General features: G+C 38.5%; 1 protein-coding gene across 2 annotated transcripts in view; it reads left to right on the forward strand.

The window, feature by feature from the left end:
• Positions 1-25,246, forward strand: part of SCAF4 (SR-related CTD associated factor 4) — a 62,000-nt gene extending 36,754 nt beyond the window's left edge. Inside the window, exons 10-20 of one of the 2 annotated variants that reach the window (XM_019957132.2) lie at positions 346-510; positions 1,048-1,133; positions 1,823-2,013; positions 4,719-4,819; positions 5,254-5,367; positions 6,073-6,229; positions 7,308-7,465; positions 8,818-8,983; positions 9,073-9,159; positions 9,314-9,505; positions 23,931-25,246. In XM_019957132.2, coding sequence (XP_019812691.1) covers positions 346-510; positions 1,048-1,133; positions 1,823-2,013; positions 4,719-4,819; positions 5,254-5,367; positions 6,073-6,229; positions 7,308-7,465; positions 8,818-8,983; positions 9,073-9,159; positions 9,314-9,505; positions 23,931-24,877 — 2,364 coding nt within the window. In that variant the 3' untranslated portion in view covers positions 24,878-25,246. The remainder of the gene's footprint in view (positions 1-345; positions 511-1,047; positions 1,134-1,822; positions 2,014-4,718; positions 4,820-5,253; positions 5,368-6,072; positions 6,230-7,307; positions 7,466-8,817; positions 8,984-9,072; positions 9,160-9,313; positions 9,506-23,930) is intronic. The other variant, XM_019957208.2, reaches the window with a different exon arrangement.
• Positions 25,247-27,334: the final 2,088 nt, after the last annotated feature.

A 27,334-nucleotide genomic window follows, 5' to 3' on the forward strand; every position in this document is an offset into this window, starting at 1 on the left:
GATTTTAAGTTTAGTCTGTCACATTGCTTTCTCATATAAATGAAGGTATGTTTTTATAAATGAAGGTATGTTTTTAAATTATAAAACCTGACATTTGTGTTAATTTTAAAATGAGTTGTAGGATTTTTAAGCTGTGTTCTTGGATATAAGCAGTTTCTTTGGATAAAAATTGTATATGTAGAAATTGTTGGTCATGGTTGAATGTCATAGTTTTTCCTTGATCAAAATTTATTGAAGATGTTTTAGTTTTATATAAAGTTAACTAAAATTTTTTAAAAATTATTTTTGGTAGCAGTTACTTAAAATCTACTCATACAATTTTTTTTTTGTTTTAAAACAAACAAGGTTCCACTTCCTCCTAATGGACAGATGCCAGGCTTTGGCCTTCTTCCTACACCTCCGTTTCCTCCCATGGCTCAGCCCGTGATTCCTCCAACTCCACCTGTGCAGCAGCCCTTCCAAACTTCCTTTCAGGCACAAAATGAGCCACTTACACAGAAGGCACATCAGGTAAAGCTTCATTCTCCGGTTGCTGGTTATTTTTTGGTTCCCTTGATTTACAAGCAGATTCCTGACTGTTTGTTGGCTTTCTATCTTCAGTTTTGAATATGAAGAAAAACTATTAACTGTGGGAATATATTCACCTTTTCTGTGACCTAACTTATTCTTTTAGGAAGCGGACATAATAATACTATAAATTTTCATAGGGTTCATGAGGATTGAGATAGAGTATGGAATGCTTAAACAGTGTCTAATTCATTGCTTTAGGTGATGGTTTGTTAACACAGTATGTTAACTTTCACAAAATAATTTACAGAAGTAGATAAGTATTTCTTCTTTGTTTGTGAGCCATATGAAAAAAACTTTTCCCACTCATGCCCAGTCATCATTAAGCTAGTAATTAGGTCTCAAGTAATCATAAGAGAACTTTCTGGGCAAGAGATTTGTAATTTAGCATTTTGTAAGTTTTTGGCCTCTTTTTTTCTATTTATAATTTCCATTTTCTCCTTTAATGATGGGTTTTGTATTTTGTTTTTCTTTTTAAAGGAAATGGAAGTAGAACAACCTTGTATTCAAGAGCCTAAGCGGCACATATCTGATCACAGAAAGTCAAGATCTAGATCAGCATCCAGGTAGTTTATAGAAAATGTTAATCCAGATGTTCATGTTTTGAGAGACTTAGTATTTAATTGTTTTTAGATGTATGGGATTAATAAAATAACACTTGGTATGTTTGTATGCATGAGTAGAATGGGGGCAGGAGACATATTAGTTTTAAAAAACTAAGTCATCTTAGCCAGTATTTTTTCCCTCTGAGTTTCTGTAATGCCTGTTTACAGATATGCATGGAATTGTAAGATTTATGTATTCAAAGTTCCTTTACCAATTTATCAAGCCAAAAAAAAAAAAGTGGAAAGAAAGTAAGGAATACTATAATCAGATCACATATTTTTAATTGCTACAGAAAAAAAGACTTTTCTGAGAAGATAGAGAATAGCAATCACAGTATATCTCTGTGATGACATTCGCTTTTTCATTACAAAGATGTCATTTAAAATAATACTAGAGGTATCAAAGATGAGAGATACTTTTTTATAAGTTAGCAAACTTGTTTATAATATATATGTGCTTTCTAACTTTGTGCATATTAAAAATCCTTAAAATGAATTCCCTACTGTCAAATTCTTACACATCTTACAAATTCTTACATATCTTACATTAAATTCCCTAGTTGTATTTTTTTCTTCTTGCGATTAACACATGCTGAAGTTTTCTTTATTTCCGTATATTAATCCATTCTCCTTTGTCCTGAAAATATTAGGTCACCGAAAAGGAGACGATCTCGATCTGGTTCTAGATCTCGAAGGTCTCGGCATCGACGTTCTCGATCTAGGTCCAGAGATAGACGCCGACATTCTCCTCGGTCTCGATCCCAAGAAAGACGAGATCGAGAAAAGGAAAGAGAACGCCGACAGAAAGGCCTTCCTCAGATCAAAGCAGAAACCGCAAGTGGTAAGTGAACATTTATAATTCACATTTCCTGCATTTTTTTTTTCATGTCGTAAGTTTTAAATGCTTTGTAACCACTTAGGAAAATACTGCTTTCTTGGGTCTTGTCTGTTTGTACTCTGGCGTATACCTTTAGATTTGCTTTTGTACCTATAGCTGGCTGTGAATCAGCAACGAGAAGTGAGCCAAACTAACAGTGATACGTAATAGTGTGTCTTGAGTCAAGTGTATAAAATATAGTTGTTAACTAGTTCTGCACACTGAGGAAAGGTGGGGGTGCTCCTCCAGAACAACTAATACCCTCTTACTTTATAAAGATACACAATTTATAGGGTGTGTTAGCTTGCATTATCTCCTGAATTTCATGATGTGTTTAGAATATGTTTAATAATATATAGTAGATATTCTTGATATAAGTCTATAGCTGTTAATGAAATTTTAATTGATAATATGACTTGGGCATATATAAAACTTCTGACTCTGCAGGGCTTATTATCTAGGACACAGCATGAAACAAAAATCATTACACTCGACAGTTGAAAAGGGACAGCTACTTACAGTGAACAAAAGCACTGAATTGGTTGGTGATCAAGGTCTTTGGGATCAAGGCTTTAACTCCTTTGTTCACTTGCCAAGGGCATTCTTGGGCAAGATGCTGCTTCTCTGACTCTTTACATAGATGAAATCTTTAGATGTGTCTTCAAAAGACCAGTTTTTTCCCACCTCATCGGTTTACCTTTCACTATCCTGGTTCCTAGAATGTCGACATTCACTCTTGCCATCTCTTGTTTGACCACTTCCAATTTACCTTGATTCATGGACCTGACATTCCAGGTTCCTATGCAGTATTGATCTTTACAGCATCAGACCTTGCTTCTATCACCAGTCACATCCACAGCTGGGTATTCTTTTTGCTTTGGCTCCATCCCTTCATTCTTTCTGGAGTTATTTCTCCACTGATCTCCAGTAGCATATTGGGCACCTACTGACCTGGGTAGTAGGTCACATGCTAGTAAAGTAATGCTCAAAATTCTCCAAGCCAGGCGGCTTCAGCAGTATGTGAACCGTGAACTTCCTGATGTTCAAGCTGGTTTTAGAAAAGGCAGAGGAACCAGAGATCAAATTGCTAACATCCACTGGATCATGGAAAAAGCAAGGGAATTCCAGAAAAACATCTATTTCTGCTTTATTGACTGCCAAAGCCTTTGACTGTGTGCATCACAATAAACTGTGGAAAATTCTGAAGGAGATGGGAATACCAGACCACCTGACTTGCCTCTTAAGAAATTTGTATGCAGGTCAGGAAGCAACAGTTAGAACTGGACATGGAACAACAGACTGGTTCCAAATAGGAAAAGGAGTATGTCAAGGCTGTATATTGTCACCCTGCTTACTTAACTTATCTGCAGAGTACATCATGAGAAACGCTGGACTGGAAGAAACACAAGCTGGAATCAAGATTGCCGGGAGAAATATCAATAACCTCAGATATGCAGATGACACCACCCTTATGGCAGAAAGGAAAGAGGAACTAAAAAAGCCTCTTGATGAAAGTGAAAGAGGAGAGTGAAAAAGTTGGCTTAAAGCTCAACATTCCGAAAACAAAGATCATGGCATCCGGTACCACCACTTCATGGGAAATAGATGGGAAAACAGTGGAAACGGTGTCAGACTTTATTTTTCTGGGCTCCAAAATCACTACAGATGGTGACTGCAGCCATGAAATTAAAAGATGCTTACTCCTTGGAAGGAAAGTTATGTCCAACCTAGATAGCATATTCAAAAGCAGAGACATTACTTTGCCAACAGAGGTTCGTCTAGTCAAGGCTGTGGTTTTTCCTGTGGTCATGTATGGATGTGAGAGTTGGACTGTGAAGAAGGCTGAGTGCCAAAGAATTGATGCTTTTGAACTGTGGTGTTGGAGAAGACTCTTGAGAGTCTTCTTGAGACTTGAGAAGACCCTTGGACTGCAAGGAGATCCAGCCAGTCCATTCTGAAGGAGATCAGCCCTGGGATTTCTTTGGAAGTAATGATGCTAAAGCTGAAACTCCTGTACTTTGGCCACCTCATGCGAAGAGTTGACTCATTGGAAAAGACTCTGATGCTGGGAGGGATTGGGGGCAAGAGGAGAAGGGGACGACAGAGAATGAGATGGCTGGATGGCATCACTGACTCGATGGACGTGAGTCTCAGTGAACTCTGGGAGTTGGTGATGGACAGGGAGGCCTGGCGTGCTGCGATTCATGGGGTCGCAAAGAGTCAGACACAACTGAGTGACGGATCTGATCTGATCTGATCCTGGTTCCATTTCTGGAAGTACTACTGTAATTTTCTAGAATTTTTAAAACATATATGGGGTTTTGGGCTTTCCAGGTGGCTCAGTGGTAAAGAATCTGCCTGTAGTTTCAGGAGACACAAGAGACCTGGGTCATGAAGATCTGCTGGAGGAGGAAATGGCAACCCACTCCAGTATTCCTGCCTGGGAAATTCCATAGACAGAGGCGCCTGGTGGGCAACAGTCCGTGGGATCAAAAAGAGTCGTACGGGACTGAGCAATTGAGCCGTAGCACATATGGTGCTTTATACTTAAACTTGTGGATATCATAATGTAACTCATGCATGTTTTCTGTAATGATTTTTTTCATGTAAAGTACAGAGCTGCTCAGTATGGAATGTGTATATTTTTATGATTATAATTTTATTTTAAGTTTGTAGTACTACACTCTGGGTGGGACAGCTGGACAAAAGGACTACTCAGCAGGATGTTGCCAGTCTTTTAGAAGAGTTTGGTCCAATTGAATCAATTAATGTGAGTATTTATTAAATTTCTTAACCACAGTAGATAGAAGTGGTTAATGTTATTTTGCGAAGTTAAGGACTTGAGACCTAAGTTAAAATTGGTCTAGGTTTGTAGAAGATGTGGCTGGAGTTGAGGTGTTTGTTCTAAGTTTTTGTTTAGCATTTAAGTACATTTTTTGGATAACCAAATTTAATCTAAAATCTTTTTCTAAAAATGACTTTATATAACAAAGCTTGGGGCTGTAGATTGTTGATGATTGGCAGTTGAGACTAAATTGGAGCCACCAGTTTTCAGATTTTTTTAAACTCCAGTTATAGAACACAGGGCTCTGGAGTGTGTAGGGGATTGGAATTGAGGTTGTTGGAACTGACTGCTTAATATTATGTCTTGTTGCTTTTTGGTTTTGTTATCATGTTTTATAATATTAAAATCTTTTTGAGCAGATGATTCCTCCCAGAGGTTGTGCCTATATTGTTATGGTTCATAGGCAAGATGCCTATCGTGCCCTGCAAAAACTGAGCCGAGGGAACTACAAAGTGAACCAGAAATCCATAAAGGTACTGTTTTATCATTTATAATTCATTTTTTAAAAAATGTAACATATATTATGAGACTTTTAAAAACTGTAGTTTTGGACACTGGGGTATTATTACATGTGCATCTTTTTTTTAAGAGGTTATCTCCTAAGAGTTACAATTTTAAACGCTAGGTATATGGTAGAATTTTGTCTTTTTTTTTTTTTTTTTTAAGTTTGCCATCTCAGAACTATGAAAAATAATCACTAAAGATAGAGGGAAAGATATAGGTACATGGGTGTTCTTCCTCTGAGGGGTCAGAGTCAGTGTTTCCTTAAAGTCCCAAAACCCTGTTCCACACTTGGATTTCACTGCAAAAGGATTTTGTCTAATGTTGAATAATTCTGATGTACCCAAGACTTTTAAAAGTGTTCCCTACTTTCTTATGCCCAATCAGCCAGTCCCTGATAAAATTTTCCCTTTTCTCTTAGTTTTATGCTGTCTGAGTAGGGGTGATTGGAAGAGTGAGAAAGAAGGTCATTGACAGTCAGATTTCCTTCTAGGACAAACAAGAGTGGGATGAAAGGGTAACCAGATTCCTGGCGCCAAAGATGCTTTGAGTGAGCCCCATGGGTAGCCAGGCCAGATTGTTCCCTTGCTGACCAAGTCTGAGTGATTGGAATCATGGGAAACAGTTTATGACATTCTTCTCCTTTCCTTTTTATATTTTAACAAATGTTGAACTAGATTGCCTGGGCCCTAAACAAAGGAATAAAAGCAGATTATAAGCAGTATTGGGATGTAGAACTTGGTGTTACTTATATTCCATGGGACAAAGTCAAGCCTGAAGAACTGGAGAGTTTCTGTGAAGGAGGAATGTTGGACAGTGATACACTTAATCCAGGTAAAGTAGTATTTAATTTTTTTTAATGTATTTATTTCCTTGGTAGTACTATGACAAATGTTTATTCTTTGCCTTAGGAACTGTTTTTTGAGATTTTTCAAATACCCACTATGTGGGTGCTAGTCTCTCCATTATCAACTAAGGGAGCAATGGTGAATAAGACAAATGTGGCCTTTGCCCTTATGCAACTTACATTTAGTGGGAGAGATGCAGACACAAATAATTACTGATTGTGGGGTTCATTATTCATTATAATATTAAGTGGATCTTAAGTAGACTTTTTCAGTGTAAAAAACTAACAGATCAGATGAGTCTTAAACTGAACATTGTTAGTAAGATCCACTGCCTCATAATAATTTCTTTGAAAATGTTTAAATGTCCAGAGAAGCCATCAAAAGTAAACATGTAAGATGAGGAGATGCAGTTATTTGAAGCCTGGATATTAAAAATGCCAGGTTGATAGTGGAATTTTCATTGGGGAAAATGCCAGCCTGTGGGGACATGACCTGGAGAAAGAGAGATAGCAGGACAAAGAGGAGCACAGGATGGCATGGCAAAATAGAGTAAATATTTCACACATTACAGAACTTCAGTCAGGAGTGCAGAGCTGGACTTGCCCCCACATACCACCTCCTCCCTGCGCGTGCACAGCGCCTTCACTTACGGATAGAGCTAGGCGTTTCTGTTCAGGCAGACAGGTGTTGAAGGTCTGTGCTCTAGGTGTTCTGGGCGTCTCTGGTCCAGGATAAAAAGAACTCTGCTCCTCCTTCCCAGGGTCTTTGATCCAAAGACATCCTCCTCCACCATTGTGGTTAAGAACAGAGACTTAAGAGCCAGATGTATCTGGGTTGAATCCCATCTCTGCCTCTGCCAAGCGTGTGTGACTTTGTTTTCCTCTCATAAAATGGGAATAATAATAAATAGAACTATTACATCTGTGTATATATGTATGTATGTATGTATGTAACAAAGGCTTACATTTTCAGTTTATAATTTTAAACGCAGAAATGATTTTTTTTAATGTTGATGATATTAAAATCAGAGAGCTTTCTGATTATATTTCTTTAACTCTTCATAGATTGGAAGGGAATTCCCAAGAAGCATGAAAACGAAGTTGCTCAAAATGGAGGAGCTGAAACCTCACACACAGAGCCAGTGTCACCCACACCTAAGCCTCTGCCTGTGCCTGTGCCTCCTATTCCTGTTCCCGCACCGATAACAGTACCGCCTCCACAGGTAAGAGTACTTGGGGCATTGTTGAAGCTTTCAAGCATCTAAAAGATACCTTTCTAAATCTTACTGGTGATGTATGTCTAGATTCATAGCTAAAAGATGTGAGTACATAGACGTGCGTATTAATTTCGTATATATTGGTATGTCAGACCTAATATTTATAAATGCTTTCAAAAACCAGAGTAAATTTCATTTTGCCTTACATCTGCCCAGATTATTCAGTATCTTATTACCTCATAAACTTTTTGACTTGAAATGTGATTTTCCTGCAACATGTTAAGAGCTAAGTAACTAATGTGTTGGTAAGAATTAGAAGTACTTGATCCATACTTTCATGTGTGATTCACTAGATTTTTCTCTTCTTTCAGTACCTTCTTTCCTCAGTTTCTCACATTAAAACTGAATAAGTAAATCTAAGCTATCTCAGGGCTGGGTTGCCTAGCTTCTTGATTTTCCTCAATGTTAAGAGAAAAGTACATGCTTTGGTACATTCTTAGCGGTGACATTTTATAAATGGATTCCCCAAATTGGCACTCCTTACGCAACCTTTTGGATATGACTTCCAGTGCAGGTTTCAGTGTATGTCAGCGCTCACTTAAAGAAACTTGACTTATCTGTTAAGATTGATACTTTTTTTTTTTTAAGCAATAACTAAAGTGTTGGGTATGTATTAAATGTCAGGCATTAGCACTCCACATTTATTTATTCTCTAATCTCCATAATTATGTGAGGTTGGCACTTTTTCATCTTACAGATGAGTAAACTGAGGTCTGCAGAGTGTAATGTAAGTCGCTTTCTCAGGGTCACAAAATGACTTAAAAGGGGGAACAGGCAGTTTGACCCCAGGAACTGTGATCTTAATCACAGTTAAGTGCAAATTACCTGGTAGCTTTTCTTAGAGTTGTATTCCTCAAACTTAATTGACCTGACCGTGAGACATTTTTTTAACAATATTCTGGCAGAACACCAGTGTAGGTGATGGTGAATCACAGTGTGGTATTTGCTTTGATAAGTATAGGGCAAACTGATTTCTGGAAATTCCTTGGTAGCTTAGTGGTTAGAACTCCATGCTCCCACTGCAGAGTTGCAGCTTCAATCCCTGGTAGGGGAACAAAGATCCTGCAAGCCACATGGAGCAAGCAGCCCAGAATTTTTAGAAAAGGGGAAAAGTATGTAGTTTCCATTGTTTTGGAGTGGGTACAGATTACCACTGTTATCTAATAAATGTATTCACATAATAAGCACAATTTAGAGATACTGGTTTTTTTCAGCAAGGTATTTTCTTTGTCTCTACCCACTATATGAGTGAGAGGGTGGCTAGATACGCGGCTTCATTTTCCTTTCTTTCTTTCTAGGTCCCACCACATCAGCCAGGACCTCCTGTAGTTGGTGCTCTCCAGCCACCTGCTTTCACGCCTCCTTTGGGAATTCCACCTCCAGGCTTTGGGCCTGGTGTTCCTCCTCCTCCACCTCCGCCACCGTTTTTGCGCCCAGGATTCAACCCAATGCATCTGCCACCAGGTACACTAAGTTATTTGAGAAGATACTCTCTTTTAAGAGCCTGAAATAAAGTGACACAACTTAAGTTGGCATTGTTTTTCTTATTCTAGGTTTTCTTCCCCCTGGACCCCCACCTCCTATAACTCCACCAGTATCCATTCCTCCTCCTCACACTCCACCAATAAGCATCCCAAACTGTAAGCATGTTTTTCCTTTGTCACTTGTCCTCTTGGAGTTGGGAGTAGGAGGGAGAATGGACCAGTAATAGGTTCTGTAGTATGGCAAAAGCATGTTAACCGGGGTGATAATTAATTATTCAGCTTCACATGTTGATGTAATTATATTCCTTAGCTACTATCGCTGGTATAAATGAAGACACTACAAAAGACTTATCTATTGGAAATCCCATTCCAACAGTGGTGTCTGGGGCTAGAGGAAACGCCGAGTCTGGTGACAGTGTGAAAATGTATGGCTCTGCTGTGCCACCTGCTGCACCCACGAATCTGCCTACCCCTCCTGTAACCCAGCCTGTTTCACTTCTTGGTAAGTTCATTTTTTTTATCATTAGTTTTCTTTCCCCTTCCCAAGTTAGGCTTTTTAGAAACAGTGTTCATTTTGGTAAATTATTCTCTGAGGCTATTTTCCTTGGAGGAAGACCTTTCTTTTAAATATGTGTACATGGTCTTCACCAAGTCTACCCTTAAGAGACAGCCTCAAAAATGAAATCTTATTTGTTTCTGTCTTAAATAAAACTTTGGATTTGCACATCTTAATTTGGTATAAAAAAGTGATCAGACTAATCTCTATGAACAGGAATTGGTACATAGTCCATGATTAACAGAACCCCAGACATCCTGGCATAGTAAGATACAGACTTTTTTTTTAAGCAACATAGGTTTTTTTTCTGTCTGGATGAATTTTTATATATTTAAAATTCCTGGACTTTGATACCATTCTCTGTAGGCTGGCAAAGAGACTATCTTTGATACATTGCAATAAAATGGCTTTGTTACCTGAGTGACAGTTGCACAGCCTGAGGCAGTGCTTTCCCACTGACCCCTCAGTTTCTTATAAGACTTAACCTGTTGTATTCTTTACCCACAACTCAACTTCTAAGGTCCAAGAAAGTGTGGTTTAGATTGTTCACATCTTTAAGAGGCCTTACCCTTGCTTGCTTGAATTTAAATGATATGCCATATACTTATTTCAAGTGTTAATAACAAATTATTATATTTGAAGTGGTATTGCTAACTATAATTAACACTTGATTCTGATAATGGGTAGTTAATTTATCCTTACTATTGTAATGTTTCAATCCTGTGAACTCATTGTATTTTTTAAAGGTGTGTGTTTGTGCACAAATGTTTGTTTTCCTAATCTTAGATTTTTTAAGGAAAGAGCCCTATACTCCTGGGATATAGGGCTGTGGGACATTGGTTTGTGATGTAGGACTTTTACTTTTCACCTGCAGTTTTCAGGACTGTTGGAAATTTTACTTTGTTGCATGTACTACATTTATAATAAAAATTAATTTGTTTTTAAATGGCATGCTGTCTTCTGCCCTCTCCAAGACTGAGGTTAGGTTAATAATAAACTTGATTTTTATTTTAGTACACAGACTGAGTAATAGTAAAAGAGGATTTATGGTTAAAATTTGTCACAAGTAGTGTACAGTAGTCATTGTAATGATGCAAAATGATTTGTTTGATGGGGAAGTTGCTTAAGAGGTCTATGCCCTGATGGAAGTCAAAGTAGAAGGAACAGTAGTAGACTGGGAGCCAGGAAACCTCAGTATCTTTGGATCTCAGTTTTGTTACAAACCCCCTCCCCCCCAATATTTGTAATACGATGATTATACAAGAATCATAGTGAATCTAAGTTGGGTAGAATTTTCTGATCACCCTCTTTCCTTTACCCCACACCCATGCCCCTGATTATGAATTCTCACTGAAATGAAATTTCCTACTCTGGTGTCCATAGATATTAATCACCTGAGACTGTTTGCTTGCATTTGTGCTTTTTTTCTGGGTTTAGTAAATTCATTAAATCAGTGAAAAGATTTCATCATCTCTAAGACTTCGATAACCACTACTTTTGAACAGCCTTCAAGAATAAATAACCCAGGGAGTTCCCCTGGTGGCCTGATGGTTAGGATTCCAGGCTTTCACTGCCGTGGCTTAGGTTCAGTCCCTGGGCTGGGAACCAAGATCCTGCAAGCCACATGGCACAGCCAAAAACAAATAAGAATAAACAGCCTACCTTTTATTTAACATTTAGGCTTTGGAAACTCTGCCCTTAATTTCTCATCACTACTGAAGTGTATAATTTAAACTCTCAGCCAACATGTGAAACAAAACATATCAAAGCTAGTCAGTGCTAGAAAAATAATCAAATGTCTTAGCATTTTTTGTTATGTAACATACCTGCTTAGATGTCCATCTCCTCCTACCCACCAGACTGGAAGCTCCATGAGAGAGGAATATTTATTATGTAAGTGGATGGATGGATGCTTTTCAGTGTAGGGCTGTTTATACTTCACCTCTGACGATGATCTTTGTCCTTAACTTTTAAAACAAAAAATTTAGGGAATAAAGGTTGTTCCAGATCTGGAAACATTAAAATCTGATATAGCATAAAAATAAGAACAGTTTTGTTAAAATAAGCACTTTTAAGTAAAATGCAGTAGTTTTATTTGAATCATGAAAAAAATATACTTGTTTCCCTTCGATTAGAAATCTTGAAAAGAGTATCCCATGAATTTTGACCTTTTATAGAAGTGAGACTTTTTAATGTATATGCAAATAAAGGAGGATTTATCCAAAAGACTGATCACAATTCCATCATTTTGATAAAGGAATATAGTAATCACATGCAGTATTGTAGTACTAAAGGATCAATTAAGTAGGTTGGATACTGTTGATGTCAACCATGAAACAGAAGACTAGAGCTAAGATGCTTTCATGTTTTCTCTTGGTGCTCTAATGTTTTCTCTTAAGATAATAAAAACCAACATGACACTATACAGAAAATTTTAAGCCTAGGAGGTGATACTTAAACTTCAGCTTCTTCATCTGTGAGACAAGAAATAAAAATGTTAAACCAGGGTGTTGGGGTGATTCAGTTGGACTAACATAAACATATATAAACAGCTGACATGGGGCCTGTCACAAAGTAGGCACTCAGTGAATAGTGGGTGCTTATTACAGGTAAGAAATATAGACAATATTTAGAATAAAGAAGAGTATTTATACTTGGAAATTCTAAAATTATATTACTGTACCTATAATTTATTTTAAATTGTTCTAATTGTCAGCAGTAGAAGTAGCTTTTTTAGGAAAGTATGTATCTTGGCATGGTTGCCTCAGATATTTTTACAGTATATTAAACCAGGTGATAAGTTCACATATATAGAAGTTCCATCATGGCTTAGTGATAAAATGTGTATTGGTTATATAGTAATGGCATTTCATTTAAATAGCATGATATGGTATCTGTATTTATCCTATTAGTGATACTCAAATTGTTTTCTTAAAATGAAAGGTAAATATATCCTTGAGAGTTAACTGAGTTCTTGGATCTTAATTTCTGAAATGTGGCAATGATATTTTTAAACTAGAGGGGCCAGTAAAATGTTCAACAGATCTTCCAAAATTCTGTTGTGGGCCTTGGTTATGAAGGAGGCAGTGGGGTGCTTTAAGGATGGTTTGGTTTAAAGAGTTTTCTGAATGATCAGACTTAAGTTTAGGTGTTAGTTTGGAAGTGATGACTCTCTGGAATTGGGCTGAAGTAGCCCACACCACCAGATTTGTAGAGAACCACCTCCATCTTCTAGAGATTTTTATTGTTTTAGTAACCGATAATCTGAAAACGTAAAAACTATTTGATGCACAATAATAATTCATTACTTGATTTTAAAGGAATCTGTGCTTAATACCTCACACTCCCAAGTAGCTTGCTAGAGCAGTGGTCATTTCATTAAAGTTAATAATTTATAGTTGTTGACCATTTAGAAGAGAAGGAATATTAAAGATGATAGCAATTCAGTACATTCTCTTTACTGTATAAGTGTATGTATTTATTACTTTTCCAAATTTATGTATAACATGTATCTCTAATACAATGTACAACATATTCTTATTTAAAATTTCATTGTAATGTGAAATTTGGGTTACTTTGGTGTTCCAAACAATAAAAAAATACACAAAAAAATGTTTGTTTGTGTTACATATCTATTGTGTTACCAGCATATCCAAAATATCTTTTCAAGGAAGAAATTAAGCTAAGTCAGACTCATTCCTATTGTGCAAAATTAAAGTCTCTTCTCTTGTCAGGTACATACATTCATTAATTATTATTATACAGAGATTCTCCCCGGTTTTGTCACAGTGCTATAAGTGATGGTAAACTTCATAAGTAAGAATTGGGTATGTGTTAGATTGCTTCTTTTTGATAATATTTGTTACCAAAGATTTAAAGCACAAGTCACAGATCAGTGGCCTACAAGCTGAATTGCTAGACAGTAGTATGATGTATTTCGAGCTTGATTTTTCACACTTCCTTGCCTGGCGTTTGATTTTCCATAATTTGAACACGTCAAGAATTATGTAGACCAAATTGGTTTGTAAATTAAACAGTTATATTTGCTTTTATGCCATAGCTGTGACCTTAATACTGTCTTGAAGATGAACAATTTTATTGTCAACTTCTGTAATTCCACTTGATTCTTGAACAGTGCTGGGATTAGGGGCTTCAACTCCCGTGCAGTTGAAAATTCACTTTTAATTTTATACTTGGCCCTCAGTAACCGAGGTCCCACATCTGTAGATTCAACCAACTACATACCCTGTAGTATGTATTTACTGGGAAAGCAGTCTGTGTAAGTGGGTCTGTACAGTTCAAATCTGTTTTTCAAGGGTCAACTGTGCTTTAAAATTGATATTTTAAGTTGTGATTTCACTTAGCTTTACAGTTTTCTCCCCAGAATTTTGATTTTTTGATAATTTTTAATATTGTAAATTAGAACATTAGAGCACCAATCTAATAGTGTGAATAACATTTAAAGGAATTCTGAAGAAAATTCTCAATATTTTTTTAATGGTAATGTCTAATTTTTGAAACACTTCTTACATTTTAATTTTTTTCTTATTGTAGACTTGGTTGTGATGTTGGTTATATTAAATTATAACCTAGAGGGGTCTACCAAATGTTCCTTTGTCCTGTAAAAGTGTTCTTTGAAAGCTTTAAAATATTTGAATTGGTACTCTAAATATTGCGTTTTATTATTCCACTAGTGTTTTATACTTAGAAATGCTTCCAAAATACTCATCACAGTGCTTCTTTCAACTTTGTATAAAAAACATTGTTCAATGAATGACTAATAGTGATCAATCCACAACAAATACTTACTTTGGGTATGAATTTATACATGAATATACTGTGTTTTCTCAGAAGGTGAAGCACTTCAAACAAAACCTTGGCAAAGTCTTGCACAAAAACGTGAAAGGTGCTTATCACATTGTCTCCATCTCTGTCTGCACCTTCTAGGCTGCAGAACTCCAACCTAAAGAGTCTCTTTTTAATTGAAACCTGACAGCTTTTGGGGCCTAAGGAAGGTAGGAGGGACAGAAACTCTGGGCTCTAGATTGATTTTTGGTAGACAAGTATAATGCTATGAAGAATTGCAGGTAAGATTTTTTCCAGATAACACTGAGAATTATGGATGATCTCATTCAGTAATGGATTACCAGTATATCCCAGACTTCTTGACTCCAGTAGTACAACTCTTAACTCCAAGTCACACCTGTTATGCCTCTGTATACAAACTCAAATTCTAAAAAACAACTATAAAAGATCTATAGGAAAATTGACCAAACCTTATTGTAGATTGTTTTGCAAAAAAAAAAAACCAAGAAGTCATTTTTAAGAGATAATGGTTTCTGTTTTTTTCATTTAAAATTAGGGTTTTCATGTCCTATGCCATGCTAAAAATAGATATACGGCTTAGTGTACTTACACTATATTACTGAAACTCAAATTTCTTTTAAGTTTTTGCTAACATACCTTTTTTTTTTTTTTTTGGTGTAGTAATGTATAATGCAATCTAACATGTGCTCTCTCTCTCATTCTTTGAAAACTAGCTCATTTTTTTCATTCTCCCCAGCTCCCAACACAGTACCTGCTAGAAGAATCACCTGGGAGTCTCTTCAGAATAATTATGCCCTAATTGTTATTAATTGGTGAATCTAGGCAAAGGAAATACATGTTTGGGTTGTACTATTATTTCAATTTCCTGAAGGCCTGTAGTTTAAAAGAAAAAAGACAGCTTTCAATGGTTCAACAACCATATATCTGTATGCCTAGAGGCTCTCAGGGCGTTGATGGGAGAGATAAGAGTGGCTGGTATATCTTTTTCCTTGTGTGAACAGATTTCGAATTAGGTTCATGCACAGTGCCACAGTGGCATTCTTTTGGAATCAAAAAAGGTGGAACTGCAACTGGGAGCGGAAAAGGAGGTTGTGAAAGAACATTGCAGCTTTTCTCAAAATAAATTTCAGGTCTTCATAGGTAAGGAAAGAGACCACCCTGGGGAGAGACTGTTTTTGCCCCCTGAGAGGTATCTTGTCTATGAGTTTAGTTGTCGGTTTATGCCACCACCATACATTCATATGTTCTACATGTTTACTCCCAATACCTACTGTGGACCAGGCAGTGTTCTGGGTACTAGAGATACCTGAATGACAAGAGAAGGCCTGTCTTCCTGGAGCTTACATTCTAGCAGGGACTTAGATAAATAAGTAAACTAATAATTTCACATGAAGATATTCCTGTGAAGAGAGTAAAGCAGAGAATGGGATTGGAGGAATGTCGTGTAAAGTGTACTGTTTTGAATAAAATGGCTGGAGAAGGCTTCTGAGGAGGTAATATAGAGAGAAATAATAAGAGGAAAGAGTCGTGTAGATACAGAGGAAGAACATCTCATTTAGAGAAGACAGAAGGGGAGCCTGGACTGAGAACAAACTACAGAGGGCTGTAGGGCTGGAACAAGGTGAACATAAGAGCAGCCGTGATGAGTTCAGAGCTAGTTACCAAGGGTCAGTCAGGAGTGCAACAGGAAGTGTAGGTTTGAACACTGTTGTGAACTAGTTTCCATTTTTCAAAGGATTGTATATGGCAGTTCTGGAGAAAGCAAACTGCAAGAGTTGGTAAGAGTGGAATGAGGGGACTATTTTGGATGAAGATGGAGCCTTCAAAGTGACTCTCCTAACTTACATACGTGAGAGAAGAGCCAAGAATGACTACGTTTTGTTGTTTGTTTGTTTTTTTAACCTGAGCATTTGGTAGTGTAATCGCCATTCCTGAAATGGGAAAATCTCAAAGAGGTGTGGGTTTAGGGTGAGGATGTCAAGTTAAATATGTTGGATGTTTTGACATTTAGGTGCAGATGTCAGCTAAACATCTGGTAAAGATAAGTTCTGGTGTTGTCAGCAAATATAAACGACATTTACAGCCACCAGTCGTGAAATTACCTAGGGAGGGGATGTAGTGCGAGGGATGAGCCCAGGAATACTGCAGCACTTAGCAGTTGAAAATACAGTATGGAGAACTAAGAGTTTGTGTATATCAATCATTTAAGCCTTACAATTCTTTGAAGTCGACACAGTTATCCCCATTTTGTAGATAGAGTGTAAGAGGCATAAAGAGATGAAATAACCTGCCCAAGGTCACAGCTCCAAGTGGCAGTGCCTGGAATTCAAGGTCCCCTCGTTCCAACACCCATGCTTTTAGCCACTGTCCTGTGCTGTTGCATCCAGCAGAGGCGCAGCCAGGGAGCTAGGAAACAGTAGAGGGAGGTACTCTGGAAGCTGAGTAAAGAAAAGATCCTAGGGAGGAGGGAGACGGCAACCACCAGAGGCCATTGTTGGGTCAAAGAGCGCTGAGACTTGCCAACTGGATTTAGCAAAATGAAAGCTTCTGGGTGACTTTGGGAAACGTGGTTTTATTGGAGTGATGGGTTCAAAAGCCTGTATAAGTGTGTGTGGGGGCATATATATATATATATATATATATAGGAGAGAATGAGAGAGAGGAGGCAATGGTACAGTAATTCTGGACATCCTACTCTGAGGAGATGTGCCATATGGGGGAACATTAAAATGGGGGTGAGAGCTGAAGGGAGATCCACAGTGAGGGAGGGTTTTTTTGTTTTTATTTCTAAAAGATAGACAAAACTCCAGCATGTTCTTACTGGAAAACCCGGGAGAGGGGAAATTTTTGATGCAGCAAAAAAGATTTGCTAGGTTGATATTCTTAGGTAGATGAGAGGGGGGCCTAGATTTGGGGTTTGAGTGTGGGGCTTCATTTAGCCTTTGGAACACATGTTCCAAACAGATGTTCACAGACGGAAGGAGCAATACGGATACAGGTGCAGGTAAAGGGTAGGTTTGGTGGTAGGTGGGTGGATGAAAAAGTCTTAATAAATGCCTTCTTTTAATGCTATACCAACTAGGATAAATAAAACTTATTTCCATTTAACATTACTTGGTTATGAAATGAAGTACTTTGGATGGGCCTTGAAAGGATACGCTAAGTCAAAGAATCTAGTCACAGAGGGTCGTGTATTGTATGATTCCACTTACATGAAATGTCCAGAATAGCCGAGTCCATAGAGACAGGAAATGGGATGTATGGTTGCCTGGAGGTTGGGGGGAGATGGGGAATGGTAGTTAATGAATACAGGGTTTCTTTTTGAGATGATAAAAATTGTTCTAAAATTTATTTTGATGGTTGCCCAACTGAATATATTTAAAAACATTGAACTACACCCTTTACATGGGTGAATTGTAGGCTATATGAATTTTACCTCTCAAAAGCTATATAAAACCAACCAGGTAAGAGCAGACAATTAAGGAAAAATGAACATTTGAAACAGATACCTAGAAGCATATGAATGTGAATTGACTCACGAAATTAGAATTGGTGGCCAGGATTAAGGGAGAATTTGTGGTTGTAGTTACAAACAAAATGAGGCCAGTCAGCATGTTGGGGGTGGTGCCCAGCCGTATTCAGGTGCAGATTAGGTAGAAGTGTTGCATTTAAAACCAATTTCTGAGCAGCGTGGTGAGGGAGAACCATGGACTCCCAAGACAGGTAAGGAGGAAAGGAAAGACGTTGCGGGCATGGGGAACATGATCCTAGTGGGATTGACCATTGTTTGGGGCACTTGAAAATGAGAATTTTGAAGTAACGAAGTTGCTTCTGATGAAAAGTCCAGGACTTCCCAGAGGCATTGGCTGTGGTAGAATGAAAGACATGATGATTGGTGGAGAAGAGGCAGAAGAACCATCCTTTCTGCTGATTGGCCTTTTCAGATGTTCCCTCTGCCCTTCCTCCCCTTGCTTTCCCCCCTTTCCTTCTTCACATAGCAGATCCTTGCTTTAAAAAAAAAAAAAAAAATCCAACTTAAATTTACATCATCTGTGAAAGAATACAACTAACACATTCAGCTGGTCTCCACCACAGTAAATAAGTCAAGCTTTATTCTTCTGAGATTTCAAGGTCCACACTGGTCTCTAACCATATCAACCTTCCCCTCCCACACCACCCCTTTAGCCTTTTAACATACTTGTTTCTTATTTCCCATGATCACCAACATCTTTGCTATAGAAAGCAGTGGCATCTCTCTAATCTTGATACTTGTTTTTTAGTTGTGGAACAGTTGAGGGCTTTTTGACTCATAGGAAATACCCTTGGCTATTTAAACTCCAATGAGTTTCTTGCCCAGTGGCTTGGACGGTAAAGAATCCACCTGCAATGCAGGAGACCCAAGTTTGATCTCTGGGTCAGCAGGACCCCCTGGAGGAGGGTATGGCAACCCACTCCAGTATTCTTGCCTGGAGAATTCCATGGACAGGAGAGCCTGGTGGGCTACAATTCATGGGGTCGCAAAGAGTCCGACATGACTGAAGTGACTTAGCACACATGCACGAGTTTCTTCTACTCCTTGAATTTAAATAATTTGTCTGCCTTAAAATCTTGCTGCATTAGAAAATTTGGAGTTTTCTATCTACTGTACTGTCTCCCCAGGTCTGAATTCCTCCCTTTTTTGTTTCATCCATATTCTGGATAAGTTAACACCATGACTCTTAATCTTCTGAGCTCTATACATTTAATCAATCTCTTGAGCACATTTCCATCAGGTGTAGCCCAGGCCTCTCCAACCCTCAGTGTTACCATGTGAAGTTTGTCGTCTGTCTCCAAAAATTGCTTCTGTTATTAAATTTCTGCATTGCACAGATGCCTCCATCCTCGTTCAAAGCAGAGAGCTGTGTTCCTCCAGCTCTTGGATTCTTCCAGTCCTGCTGTTGAAAAGCTTAAATGTTCCTCCTTCTCTAGCACCTCTTTCAGTTGTCTCTCACCTCTGTCCCCTGGATTCTTGAAATAAGAGCCTCACTACTCTCTAGTATCCTCCCTCCTCCCCCTTCTTGCTTTCCTGAAAGAGGGATCTTCCGAAAACGACCATAGGACCATCCCTGCTAAAAATCCCTGTGTGGTTTTCCCCCCTCTCTAGATCAGTCCAAGTTCCTTATCACGCATGGAAGACCTGGATGCCCCGGCCTACCTTGTTCAGCCTCACACATCTCATCTTTTTTTCTTTTTCTAATTTGTAATTGATAGCGATTTATATTTGTACAGATTGTAGCTGCTTCAATAATAAACCTCACCTTCTCTCCTCGATTTTCATTCAGAAGACATTCTGCTGCAGTAACAGCACACTTTACTGCTTCAGCTTGCTAATAGGCCTTTTCAGCAGTGCCATCCTCTTGATCGTAACATTCTTCATTCCTAATGTTGGCCTGAATGTTTTTGTCTTCTGCTGACACCTAATTCAGACATCTCATGGGACTCCTGCTCATTTTCACACACACCGACTTGTATCAGTTTTACTTTTGTCACCATCCTAGTGTGTGCCATCTCTTAGAGCAGTTAACATTTGTTTCTACTAGGCTGTATTCTGTTTGAAGGAAAAGATTATTAATTTTAGTCCTTATATCCCCAGCACATGCTTCCCTGGTGGCTGAGTGTTAAAGAATCCACCTGCCAATGCAGGTTTGATCCCTGGGTTGGAAAATTCCCCTGGAGAACGAAATGGGAACCCACTCCAGTTTTCTTGCCTGAGAAATCCCATGGACAGAGGAGCCTGGCAGGCAACAGTCCACAGGGTAGACACAGGTTGGGACACAGCCACTAAAGAACAACATCCCCAGCACAGTAAATGTGGTAACAATGTAAAAAAAGCTTCGAGGTTCAACATACGTATGGGTGAATTTTTTTTTTTTTTTTTTTGAAGTTTGTAACTGGAAAACTTGTCCATGGTATATTGCACATCAAACTTTGAAATAAAATGAATAATTACGTTGAATGTCCTTTAGACCTGGGGAACTCACTACATATCCACTGGTGTGTGTGTAACATCAGCTTTCCTAATGAAAATGAAATTCAGCTGTTATCCCTACCAGGAACTTACACCACCTGATATATTTTTTTAATCAAATGTAACTTTAATTAAAAGCAGTACTTTTTTGTTCACTGCAGAACAACAACAGATGAGCAAAAAAATCAGTAATTCTACCACTTGTGTATTTTGAAGGCCAACATTTGAAACTATGGAAATACTGTCAGGGGAGTCTGTACTTTGTTGGCCCATAAAGGGTTAAAGGGAAATCAGCTTATTTATGAAAGAGAAAAATTATTTGAGTGTATAATATTTTAAGTAAATCCTAAATATCCACATATGTTAGATAGATAAATTAGGCAATGGGTTTTTTTCTTTATAAAAATATGCTTTGGGGAATTCCCTGGTGGTCCAGTTGTTAGGACCCTGCATTCACTGCCATGGGCTCTGGTTCAATACCTTGTTGGGGAACTAAGATCCCAAAAGCTTCATGTCGTGGCCAAAAATTAAAAATAAATAAAAATTTATTTGTAGGAGGTTTCATTATATGGGACTTCCCTGGTGGTCCAGTGGCTAAGACTTCACTCTCCCAGTGCAGGGGCTTGGGGTTCAGTCCCTGGTCAGGGTACTAGATCCCACATGCCACAACTAAAGACCTGGTTTGACAAAATAAATATTAATATATACATATATATATATATATATATATATGCATGTACTGTAAAAGTTAACCCTGTTAAGTCCGTCTGTATGTACCCTCAGATGCATGTTACAAAGAACTTAGAAATGCGTTCCTAGAGATGGGTTTAGAAAGAATCATTGCCCATGTGATCTCTGTACAAAGATAGAGGTTGGCTTTTGGCAGCTGTCAAATTGGCAGTTGAGGAAGGCGTCAGTATTCCCATTGTCCTGCAAAGGTCTGTTTCCTCTTAAAGATTCATCTGAACTTAATTCTTTTGTTATAATAAGATACTTTTAATCCCTTCCCCATCCCTGTAGTGTAATTTATTTTTTTTTTGTAGTGTAATTTAAAACTTGGTATTGGCCCCTTGAGCTTATAGTTAGGTCCTAGAATGTGCCACACCAAGTCTTTTAACAGAGTAAACATTTATCATTTTTTTCCTTGAGTAAAAGCTGGTGGGAAATGAAAATTTTATTTAGGTGCTTCTGTATATGATTAACTATTGAAAGAGACTGTACATGGGTACATACACTTTATGTTGCTTGTTTTGAGTTAAAGTCCACAAGTGTTGGTACTGTATGATTTCTTTAAAAAGTGGGAGCAAGGAAATAACCTTAGATGCCAGGTTGTCTCACTATATGGTCCAGTCTCAGTAAATGTACAATAAGTGGCATCAAGAAAGTTTGCTGTGAATTTCATATCATTCTGAGGTAGAGTATAAGTTCTGTGTTATGCTCATTGTCTGGGATTTTCTTAAGAGTGTGAAGAGTGTATGAAGGGCTGAGGTCTTTGCCTCATTCATCCAGTTCATCATTTGTGGGTTTTCATTATGGTAATTAACATTTTCTTAGGCCTGATATATGGAAGCTTAATTTCTTTCAATTACCAAACTGCTTGACTCTAAACGGTGGTGGATATTGGGGAACCAGGAGAGGCTAATAAGATCTTAATGATCAGAAATACAAAACATAGTGTTTTTGCAAAGTGAAATACTTAGTGTTAAGATATTTACCATTTGTCAAAATAGATGTGTAGAATAATAACTGCAGCACTTAGCGATATGCCAAGCTCTGAGCTCATGCTTAAGTGTTTTATCCCATTTAATATCAGCAAAAAGCAGGTATTATTATCCGTATTTCTGAGGCATGTGTCCAGGGTCACTCCTGTGTGAGGTTTTTTTCACCAAATGTTTCTCTTTAAGCATTTAAAAGAAGGTACTCTAAGTAAAGTGGTAAGAGTTACAACTTCATGTTAAGAGTTATAACTGATACACGTACATTTTCAGTCCACTCTTTTTAGTTCCTAAGTCTGACAGAGTAGTATTGGACCATATGTTCGGAGGAGCAAAAACTGAAGTAGAAATTCTTGTCTTCCATATTAGTAATAATTGTGTATACAGAAAACCTATTGTTAGGATTTAGTAGGACTTCCTTAAATGTTTGCTAAAGTGAGTGGGAGGAAGTGATTGAAACTGTAAACATAAAATAACATGATGTTGGGGATGGGGGAAAGATGAAAAAGTATTGGGTTTACTTCCAGGTTATTTTTCTGTCAGTGTTGCACAAGCATTTCTCTCACCATTGCCACTTGATAGTCATAACCTACAACTTGCCAAAGACATCTCTGCAGTATGTGAGTAGACGGCACCTTCTGATAATACCTGAACGTTTTCCTTTTTCGAGTAACTTGTTGTATTGTTAATATTTGCAGAGAAATGAGAGAGGTGATGATACCTGTTACTTAATTAAGTTGTGAAACAAATCCTCCTTTTCTGTATCATACATGATGGGTTGAATTTGACTGTTAAAATAAAGCATAAACAAAATGCCTCCTGTAAGTAGGAAATAAGACTGGTAGTCATTGTCACTTTCAGCAGCACTAACTTTTATCAGTCTTGCCATCTTTGGGAAAATGAATAGAAGGTGAATAGCTGAGCACTCAGCATAGTTCAGCAGTCATTTTGGCATAGCAGTTTACATGTTATGCTGTGCTTTAAAAAGAGACTTGTGAAAACAAACTCTCCGTTCTTGTGTTGATCTTTGTTTTACAAGCATTAGTGTTTTCGATCCATGGGTTGGGAAGATCCCCTGGAGAAGGATATGGCAACCCACTCCAGTATTCTTGACTGGAAAATCCCATGGACAGAGGGGCCTAGTGGGCTATACAGTTCATGGACCACCACCAGTATTCTTGCCTGAAAACTTCTAAGAGGAGCCTGGCAGGCTATAGTCCATGGGGTCACAAAGCGGCTGAGCAACTGAGCACATGACTGCACGTTAACTACGTAAAGCATTTTAGTGTCATAGACTCAAAGAAACCTCCCTCTTCACTGGATTTTCTGGGTCATTGACCCCATTTTTTTCCTAATAGAAAGTCAAAGTAAGACTTAGAGTAAAAAATTTCTAAGAGTACACCTGAAATAAGTTTCAGTTGGCTCAGCTAGTTCATTTCTTTATCTCATTAGGACATAGTACATTGTGTTTCTCAAGCATTTTGAGTGGTAAAACAGCTGCTAATCAAGGCTGTGCGGAAGGACGTTTTGATATACTTTTTCCAAAATGTGGTATATTAGTCTCCTTATGTGACGTATTTGGACCTCAACCTGTATTAGGTAGGTGTGTGTACATAACTGTATGATGTATCTTTAGGACTGCTTGCCATGGATTGTTGCTGGGACTTCACATTGAGTTTCTCCTGGGTAGACTGTCAAACAGTATGACATTGGAAGATTGTGAATTTCATTTTGCTCCAAGCACCACAGGAAACAGCTGAAAATAGAATATGCCGTCTTCTGTGTTGCTTTATTTACAGTCTCATTTTTATTGCCTCATCAGGTACCCAAGGAGTTGCACCAGGTCCCGTCATTGGGCTCCAGGCCCCGTCCACTGGTCTCCTCGGTGCCCGACCTGGCCTGATCCCACTCCAGCGCCCGCCAGGAATGCCTCCACCTCACTTACAGCGGTTTCCCTTGATGCCACCTCGGCCCATGCCTCCACACATGATGCACCGAGGCCCACCACCAGGCCCGGGGGGCTTCGGAATGCCTCCACCTCATGGAATGAAAGGCCCATTCCCACCCCACGGCCCCTTCGTCAGGCCTGGCGGGATGCCAGGGCTCGGGGGCCCGGGGCCGGGCCCGGGGGGTCCTGAGGACCGAGACGGAAGGCAGCCGCCGCCACAGCAGCAACAGCAGCAACAGCAGCAGCCACCTGCACAGCCGCCACCGCAGCAGCCGCCGCCAGCCCAGCAGCCGCCGCCGGCTCAGCAGCAGCCACAGCCGTTCAGAAATGACAGCAGGCAGCAGCAGTTCAATTCAGGTAGAGACCAAGAAAGGTTTGGAAGAAGATCCTTTGGAAATAGGGTGGAGAATGACCGGGAACGGTACGGGAACCGTAACGATGATCGAGAGAATAGTAACCGTGAGAGGAGAGAGTGGGGAAGGAGGAGCCCCGACCGGGACAGGCACAGAGACTTGGAAGACAGGAATAGACGTTCTAGTGGGCATCGAGACAGAGAGAGAGATTCTAGAGATAGAGAGTCTCGTAGAGAGAAGGAAGAAAACCGAGGCAAGGAGAAGCCCGAGGTGGCAGACAGGGCAGGCAGTAACAAGACCGTGGAACCTCCCATTAGCCAAGCGGGAAACGTAGACACTGTTTCAGAACTTCCTAAGGGGGAGCCTGGGCCTGCAGTCGCAAAGCCTTCTGAAGAGTTACCTGCTGAGGCTACCTCATCCGTCAACCCCGAGAAGGACCCCGGCTCAGCAGCAGAGGCTCCTCGTTAAGAGAGACTGGGATCTGTCGGATATGACAGCAACACAGGAGGGTAGGGCTTGGGGTGTACAGATGCTGTATTATACCTGCTCCTGCTATGTCACAGCCCCGCAGTAGTTGGTGGGAGCTGTAAGCAATTTGATTGCTTCCCTTCTATTTAAAAATAGTCACAAAATAACAACAAAAAAAATACTGAAAATATGAATAAATATTACCCTTTTTGCTGTAACTTTTTAAAAGTTTTGACTTTAAAAAGTTTACAAATCGTAATTAGAAGTGCTCTCTATTTTTTTTTTTTTTTTAATTTAAGACAAGGTAACGGTGAAAGCTCCTCAAAAAACAATAGGGATGTTTTTAATAAACTCTATTTTCGTAACAAACTTTTAACGTGTGCTATTCTTCCTACACTACATTAAGGTAGAAAAGGACTGTTCATCCAAGTTTGAGCGGTTAATGCTGTATTAGTCTAAATTAGACTTGTTGATTTGATGGAAACAGACATCTTTATGTAGTTATTTTCAAACACTTGATCTGTAATATTTTTGATTTTTAGCATTTCAATCTTAAGGCAAAAGTTAGTGGTTTTAATGTTAACTGAAAAGCTTGAGTTTTGGGATTCAATCAAGGTGTTCTCCTCCCCACCCGCCACCCATTGGCTTTGTGGTAAATGTTGCCCTAAATAATTGGTAAAAAAAATTCTTTGCTAAGGGAACATTGGACCCCAACATTGCCAATTGTACTATAAATTATTGCCTGGGTATTACTTCTTTAGAAGGCTGGTTGTCTTACCATCCCATTAAATTTTTCAAAAAGGTGAAAGAAAATCAAGGTTAGTGTCTGCAGCTTTATTAGCTTTTTGTCTCATCTGTTTAAGAACTTAAATGCAGCCCCCACTGTTTCTATAACCCTTGCCTGTTGCCTCTCTTTTCCCCTACTGAGCAGAGGTAAACTGAGCTTTTCACCCCTGCAAAGTACTCGCTCTTCTTTAAAATAATTGGGTTAACTAGGAAGAACAGTTGTGAGTTATCCAAGAACTGTTACATGAAGATATTTAAAGGGAAAACCTGTACCTGAAGTAGTACAGAGAAGCGGTTACATAAAGCTGCTGAGCTAGTGCCAAGGAAAAGACCAACCATTAACACAACCCAAGTATTTATGGCCTTGAAGCTCTTTTCTCCTTAAACTATGTGTCTAAACTGTCCTAGTTTGTGTGCTGGTACAGCTTCTTCACCCTCATCCCGAGGCCAAGCTGCTTTATTTGGTTTTGATTTTCTGCAGCAAGATCCTTAATGGGTGGTGGGGGGAAATGTACCCGGGCAACGTTTGGAAAATAAGAGAAAATCCCGTTTCACATATGTAGACCTGAGTCATAAGCTTACCCTGGTGTATGTTGGCCCACTGAGTGTCAAAAGGCCTAGCTGAAACTGCTTCTGGAAATACACATCTGATTAGTGTTCGGGTTTCAAGGAAACAGTCCAGTATTTCCAATTGAAAGTATTAAGGTCACCCTATTTGCTCATGACAAAACCCCAGAAGTATTAAGTGGGAGTAATTACATTTGCGGCCTTAAAGACCCAAGCAAGTCCATTTATGTAACAAACTACCTTATGAAATGTTAGTGTTGGTTTTTAAATTCCAATGTTAATTTGTGAGCATACTGTTATCACCAACTTAAAACTGAATACACTACATTTATTTTTCTAAATTAGCTTTTCCTCTCCAAGTGATCTTCACTGGCTAAAGTCCAACCAAAACAGTTGCTTATTTCTGGCTTCTCTGTCAAATATCCTATAAATTTCAATTAATAAACTATAACCCACAGTCAAACCTGTGTTAAGATCAACACTTCATTTTAAAGCATTCTTCTATAGGCATACGTGTTTAGAGAAACAGACTTGAATTACTAATTGGGTGTAGAAATTCTTGTATTTAAACAGGCAGAACTCACAACTAAGTCATTTCTTTGCTTCCACCTTACAGTGGGTATAATGTATTTCTTTAAAGGGCATATCTGAAAGCAGGTTGTGCCAAACTCTACTGTTATTAAAAATAAGTGGCCATGGGTCTATAAAAATGGAGTATGTGCCATTTTGACAGGTAGGTAAATTAATCTTACTCTGCTAAGGCTGTAACTTGCCATTTACAATTTCACTAAGTTATCAAAGGGCTCTCTTAAATTGTAAACAGCTACTTTTTAAAATAAAGTTACCACCTTAACTTCCCTAAAGCTAACAAAGAATGGCCTATTTGTCTGAGATTAAAGTTCAGCTTAGTCTTAGCTAAATTTACCAATCGCTAAAATTTTAACATTTGAATGATCTCATTTAAAAACACTTTCAAAAAAAAGTTCTATAAGATAGTTAATACCCGTCAACATATTAGTAAGAGATTTAGTAATAATTCACGCTCTATGTATGAATATCAAGTTAATTTAGAATTTCAATTTAAATACTTCAACAGGCTCAAAA

This window comes from Bos indicus, chromosome 1 (assembly GCF_029378745.1).
Source record: "Bos indicus isolate NIAB-ARS_2022 breed Sahiwal x Tharparkar chromosome 1, NIAB-ARS_B.indTharparkar_mat_pri_1.0, whole genome shotgun sequence".
NCBI classification, from domain to species: Eukaryota; Metazoa; Chordata; class Mammalia; order Artiodactyla; family Bovidae; genus Bos; species Bos indicus.